The sequence below is a fragment of the Ursus arctos genome, unplaced genomic scaffold (assembly GCF_023065955.2).
Source record: "Ursus arctos isolate Adak ecotype North America unplaced genomic scaffold, UrsArc2.0 scaffold_22, whole genome shotgun sequence".
In the NCBI taxonomy this organism is placed as follows: Eukaryota; Metazoa; Chordata; class Mammalia; order Carnivora; family Ursidae; genus Ursus; species Ursus arctos.
Window position 1 is genome coordinate 62,630,941 of NW_026622897.1, and position 6,520 is coordinate 62,637,460.

The 6,520-nt window shown below is 58.2% G+C and overlaps 1 protein-coding gene across 2 annotated transcripts; it reads left to right on the forward strand.

Annotated features, from left to right (window-relative positions):
• Positions 1-838: 838 nt before the first annotated feature.
• ADM (adrenomedullin) lies at positions 839-4,334 on the forward strand. 2 transcript variants are annotated; one of them, XM_026486077.4, is made up of 4 exons: positions 839-2,188; positions 2,637-2,755; positions 2,907-3,056; positions 3,260-4,334. In XM_026486077.4, exons 2-4 carry the CDS (start codon positions 2,658-2,660, stop codon positions 3,573-3,575), a joined length of 564 nt encoding a protein of 187 aa, XP_026341862.3. In that variant the 5' UTR covers positions 839-2,188; positions 2,637-2,657; the 3' UTR covers positions 3,576-4,334. The 2 variants fall into 2 exon arrangements, with proteins under 2 accessions (XP_026341862.3, XP_026341863.3); XM_026486078.4 differs by having other exon boundaries at positions 2,026-2,188; positions 3,263-4,334.
• Positions 4,335-6,520: the final 2,186 nt, after the last annotated feature.

The following is a 6,520-nucleotide window of genomic DNA, read 5'->3' on the forward strand; positions in this document are numbered from 1 at the left end:
GGCGGCCGGAACCCAGCCACTACGCTGCTTTGCACCCCTCTGACCCCGAGCTCCTACGAGAGTCAGACCCAGCGCAGGAGCCAGGAATCTGTCCCCCACCCTCGGCTGGAACTCAGATCCATTCAGGTGACTCCCTTGGGGAAGAGTCCCCAGAACAAATAACTTCAGCCGCGGCCATTCCTTTCCGGGGTGCAGTCACCACGGTTCGGTCCTGAGAATGCAAAGGCCGCTGAACCAGCAGTGTGTGGCCCAGACCAGGCAAGGTCCCCTCCAGCCAGCGCCCAGCCTCCTTAGCACCGGGTGTCAGAACCAATTTGGCAGAGCTGGTAGGAAGCATAGAGGTCTGCAGGGGGCACATCATAGATGGGGAAACTAGAGGGGAAACGTGATGGACCCACGTTCACACAGCCACAGGGCGGGTACTAGAAGCCGGTCTGCGGAGTCCCAGTGGCCCAGCGCCCACGGCCTCTTAGTCTAGGCACCGGGCTTCAGGGCTTGAGAGTAGGGTAGGGGTTGCTAGGATTCCAGAGGCCCTAATGCAAGAACTAGGGAGCTTCGCGGAGCTGAGTTCCCTCTCAGTTTGGCCCTCAGAAGGGAAGTAAGAAAGTAAAGTCAAGAAGGGGTGATGGAGGGATGCTTGGGTGGCTCAGTGGGTTAAGCATCTGCCTTCCACTTAGGTCATGATCCCAGAATCCTGGGATGGAGTCCCACATCAGGCTTCCTTGCTCAGCAGGGAACCTGACGCTCCCCGTCTGTGCGCTCCCTCCCTCCCTCTCTCTCTCTCTCTCTGGCAAATAAATAAATGAAATCTTAAAAAAAAAAAAAAAGCGGTGATAGAGGAACACAAATGGGTGACAAACGTGCTTGGGGGTGATTCATCATGAACAGGCATAAATCCTTGGGCGGGGGCTAGGACTCTCCTTTCCCCCTTGACGGCATGATGACCCCAGCCTAGAAATATCCACGCCGCGCCCGAGTCTGCGGTGCTTGCTTGCCAGGCCGAGTAAGGACTCTTTCCTACGTTTGGTGTGAGTTTAGTCAAATTCTTCCCCTCTCTGAACTTCAGTTTTCTACTTGGTGAAATAAGAACAGTAATGTTAACCTTCCTCGCCTAACTCAAGGGTAGGTGTCAGGATCAAAGATCAGGATGTGGCTGTTGTGTAAACTCTAGAGCGATTAACATACGCGAAGCCTTAGTGTGCGCCCCGGCAGTAAATCTCACGTTTACAATGGGTGAATGAAGTCTCCGAGGGCAGCAAGGCAAACTCTCAGGTTGTAACCTTGTAAGGAATAACTGGATTACAAGGCGGCGGGGGGGGGGGGGGATCGAAACGGTATCGTCCGTCCTAATTTTGGTTATTCCCACATTTCCAAATAGGCAATTAAATTCTGAAACTTCAGATAATTCTCCCCTCCAAATCCCAATTCTCAAATCAGCCTTTCCGAGCCTTGCCCCTATTGCGAAATCTTACTAGCCCGTCCCAGAACCTTGGAGTCTCAGCCTCTCTGGGGGTGCTGGCGAGCCCCACTCCTCTAGTCTTTGCTCGGTGTCCGGTCCCTGCGGCTCCGCAGGAGTCTGGGGTCGCGTTCAGGTCAGGCGCCGAGCCGGCAGGGGGCGCGGTCCACTCGAGGCCACCGCTCCCGAGGTCCCGGGCTCCGGCCATCCGCGTGGTACCTCCCGGGGGCTCTTGCAGTTCCGTGCCAGTAGGCCTCGCACTCTGGGTTGCATAGGTCCTGAGTAAGGACCCCAAGAAGTTGTACCGTCCCTACTTCACCCTGGTTTATGTTCTGAACCCTGTGCCCATAGAGTCAGGGTTGTGGCATTTCCTATACCAATCTTTGGAGCTCATCTCTGAGTCCTCTGGGCACGAGGGACCCCCCCACCCGCACCCCCACCCCCACCCCTTCGGACGAGCAATGCGCGCGCCGGAGCGCAGAAGCCCGCGCGCGCCCGAGGAAAGAATGGGAGGGTGCGAGGGCAGCCCAGGCCCCGCCCCCTGTGCTCCTATAAAGCCGAGGAACCGGAGCCGGCCGTTCAGTGGTTTCTTGGTGACACTAGGCGGAACAACTCGGTCCTTGCCACCTCTGGTTTCTCACCGCAGCTTGGACGTTGGGGTTTTGCCAGTGCCAGAGCGACGTCTCAGACTTCCTTCTCCCAGATCTTGGCAGATTCCCCCCCCCCCAGCAGGTAGGCGCCACAGGCGGGGCGGATAAGCGGGGGGGGGGGGGGGAGAACTTCAGAGTACTGGAAACTGGGAATGTGCTGGGTGAGGGGTACAACCCATTTTGGAGAAGGTCCTCTGCGGGTTGCGCCCCATACACTGGGCCCAGCTGTGCACACAGCTGGAACTGCGGAGAACCAGTCCCCTCTACTCCGCCACCCAAATTCCGAGAAGTCGAGCAGGAAACCTCTGGGAGCCCGGCGCTGGGCAGAGGCCTCCCCTGCGGGGCCTGTCACACGCCCGGCGGGTGCAAATGCCGCTGGCGCCTCTCTGCGCCCGGGCGAGATAAGCGTCTGAGCCAGGCAGAGCGCGGGCTGAGTCTGCCCGCGCGGGGGCCCCCACACGCCCTCGGTGCCCCGCCCGGGCAGTGTTGCGGGCGGGGTGCTCATGCTCGGCCCCTCTCTCTCCTTCCAGGGTCTGCGCATCGCCACCAGCATGAAGCTGGTTCCCGTCGCCCTCATGTACCTGGGCTCCCTCGCCTTCCTGGGCGCCGACACCGCACGGCTCGACGTGGCGTCAGAGTTCCGAAAGAAGTGAGTCGCAGGCAGCTCCTTCTCCAGTCCTTGTACCTGGGAGACGGGGGAAACTGGCCGTTGTCCCCGAGGGGTTAGAAGTGGATGGGAGCCGGTCGGGACCGGAACCTTGCCTGGATGCATGCTAATCGAGCCTATTTGTATTTTCTAGGTGGAATAGGTGGGCTCTAAGTCGCGGGAAGAGGGAACTTCGGGTGTCCAGCAGCTATGCCACGGGGCTCACTGACGTGAAGGCCGGGCCTGCCCAGACTCTCATTCGGCCCCAGGACCTGAAGGGCGCCTCTCGAAACCCCCAGGCCAGGTAACTATGCCCTTAGTTGAAGCGGGGTGGGCAGGGGGAGCTCTCCACCACCACCCTGGCCCTGGGGATCGTCAGGGATGTTTGGCAGTTCAGACGGCGGTAGTTTTCAGTCCCTCTGGTCCTTGAATGGCTCGGATTCCTGGTGGCTGGGGCCAAAGCCCTGCTTGATGGGGGTCTCATGTTACCTTCCTTCACTTCCCCAGCAGTCCGGACGCCGCCCGCATCCGAGTCAAACGCTACCGCCAGAGTATGAACAATTTCCAGGGCCTGCGGAGCTTCGGCTGCCGCTTCGGAACGTGCACGGTGCAGAAACTGGCGCACCAGATCTACCAGTTCACAGACAAGGACAAGGACGGCGTCGCCCCCAGGAGCAAGATTAGCCCCCAGGGGTACGGCCGCCGGCGCCGGCGCTCCCTGCCCGCGACCGGCCTGAGCCGGACTCTGTTGTTCCCGGAGCCACGGGCACGCGGGGCTCCGGCCTCCCGGGTGCATCAGGTGCTCGCCAACCTTAAGATTTAGGCGCCTGTGGCAGCAGCGAACTGGCGCGCGTATGCATCCCGCTGACTTCCCCCGGGGCGGAGGGCTTCCCTGGGCCGAGCCCCTCAGCGGATGGAAACCGGGCTGAGACAGCCCTGCCGAGACCGGGAGTCCGGCAGGCACGGTCCAGCGGCGAGCCCTGGCTTTGCAGGAGCCCCTTCTCCGAGGCACCGTTCCCCACGTCCCAGCCCGGCCCAGGTGCCCCGTGGGGGCAGAGGAATGCGAGGGAGTGTCTGCCAGGCTCACGGAAGGGAGAAACTGAGAATTAAATGCTTGAGACCCCCGGGGACAGGGGTCCGAGTCACTGCCGTGCCTTCCCACAGACTGATTTCTCACGGGGTGTCACCCCACCGGGGCGCAAGCCTCACTATTACTTGAACTTTCCAAAACCTAGAGAGGAAAAGTGCAATGCGTGTTGTATATACAGAGGTAACTATCAATATTTAAGTTCGTTGCTGTCGAGATTTTTGTTGTAACTTCAAATATAGAGATATTTTTGTACGTTATATATTGTATTAAGGGCATTTTAAAGCAATTGCATCGTCCCCCTCCCCACTTATTTTAATACGTGAATGTCTCAGCGAGGTGTAACGTTGTTTGCTGCGTGGACTGTGTGAGTGTGCGTGAGAGACTGATTACCTCTTGTGGAAGAAGGAAACACCGTGTCTCTGTATAATCTATTTACATAAAATGGGTGATATGCGAAATAGCAAATCAATAAACTGTCTGGATGCTGATTAATTCTGGGCTCACGAGTCTTGGGAGGGAGGGTACCCCTGGTCCCAGTGCGTCCGGGAGCCTCGGGCTCCCGCCGCCTCGCTTGGGAAGGTGGCACGGCTGCGCGGGCGCGTGCTGGCGGGTCCCCCCGCGGGCCGAGCCGTCCCGAGCGCTGCTCTCCTTGCGGAGCGCCTGTCCGAGCGGGTCCGGGCTTCGCGGAGGCGCCTAAGGTCGCAGCCTCGCGTGGCGGCCGGGCCGGGCAGGGTGGGGTGAGCCCCAGCGGGGAAGCGAGCTTGGATTCTCCGGGTTGCGCAACAGAGTCCCAGATTTTATGGAGTTGCTCGCGGAACCCGACGCAGAAGCGCGCCTCGGAGAGCTGGGGTGGTCTCCGAGGCCTTCGAAGTGAGGAGTTATTCCGGCTGCCGGGTGTTAAAGTCAGAAGCAACTCCAGCAAAACGTTCGCGCTGCTCGGGGAATCGGCAGCCGCGCCAGTAACCCCAGTCCTCGGCCGGCCCGGGGCCCCAGCGAGCCCGCGGGCTCATCGGCGAGGCTGTGGCGCCCCCGGCCGGCCGCCCGGGAGAGGCCCGAGAGCCGTCAGGCAGTACGTGCGGGTTAATAAGTCCTCCTACGTGGGAGTCAGCACACAGCCTTAATGAGAGAGGAAAGAAAAAAACAGTTTGCAGATGCCAGCCAGGCCCGGCCCCCCCAGACCTGCGCGGCGGCTCCCTGTTCGGGACCGTGACTCAGCGCCCACACGCTGCGCGGCGTGCAGCTGCTGGCCGGAGGCGGGACGGACGGACGTGCCGCCGGAATCGTGCGCCTCTGACGGCCTGAGACCTTCATTGTTCCGCCTCCCCTTGCCGCTCTCCTCTTCCTTCCTCCTCCCCAAGCCTTTTCATTTTCCGTCACTTCTCCCCAGCCTGCCTTCTGCTCCCTCCTTCCTTCCCCTCCTTGCTTTCTTTATGCCTTCTCATCTTAGAGGGGTGACCCCGGTTCCGGTCATAGAAGCTGGACACTCAGCCCCAGTGAGGGACTAGAAGGTCAGGGGACACGGGAACGGGTAGGACAGAAGGGGAGGCTAAGGGGAAGCCCGCCTGATTTTGATTTCCCTGCCCCATTTGTGTCATTCAATGTCCTGAAGACCCAGGATGCAGACCAACTGCTTGTCCTTTTCAGAAAGTTTCCCTGGCCTTTCTACTTCAAAGCATGGCTAAAATGTTGGTGCTTACAGGTGACCTCAGAAACCTTCCTGAGAGGGGCGCCTGGGTGGCTCAGTCGTTAAGCGTCTGCCTCCGGCTCAGGGCGTGATCCCAGCGTTATGGGACCGAGCCCCACATCAGGCTCCTCTGCTATGAGCCTGCTTCTTCCTCTCCCACTCCCCCTGCTTGTGTTCCCTCTCTCCTGGCTGTCTCTCTCTCTGTCGAATAAATAAATAAAATCTTAAAAAAAAAAGAAAGAAAGAAAGAAAGAAAGAAAGAAAGAAAGAAAGAAAGAAAGAAAAGAAAGAAACCTTCCTGAGAAAACCTGAGTTTGGAGAATGGAAATAATTCCAGGGAAGCCTTACCTTCTCCTGGACCTTTTGCACCAATTGCCTTCTTCTGAGGGCCAGGGATAGTTCCTTTCAGAAAAAGCCTGCATGTGCAGTGAAAGAGATAGGTCCTAGGTCTGGGGTCCAGAGACAACATGCATCTGAAGGAGTTTCAGTTCAGAGGAAAGTAGATCTTGGCCCCTGGAATTTCCTTAAGATCACACAAAGACTCAGTTTGCGCACCTGGCCCTTGATAGTGTCAATCTTCATACAATTCATTGTCCTATTTGATCTCAACAGTTTTGTGAGATTCATCAGAATTAAGGAGGTTACCAATGCAGTGACCGACCATCCTCATCCTCATCCTCAAGGGCCTTTTAGTAAATATTCAGAGAGAACTCTGTGCCAGGCATTGTAAAAGGTACGGGGCATGTATGAATGAAAGAGGGACTAAAAACTCCAGTAGTGGAATTTCTATGCCAGCGAATGGTTCTGGGTGGTCTAAGGGGCCACAGAAACTGCAGAGAGCAGCAAACACTTCAGCTCCGCAGACAGTGGCTGAGGATTAAATACCCTTTTCCTTGCACCAAGGTTTGTCCTACAGCCACAGAGCCCTCCAGCCAACCCTTACCCTGGCAGCACTTCAGGCAGCAGACAAAGCTGCCAAAGGCAGGTTGGGCAC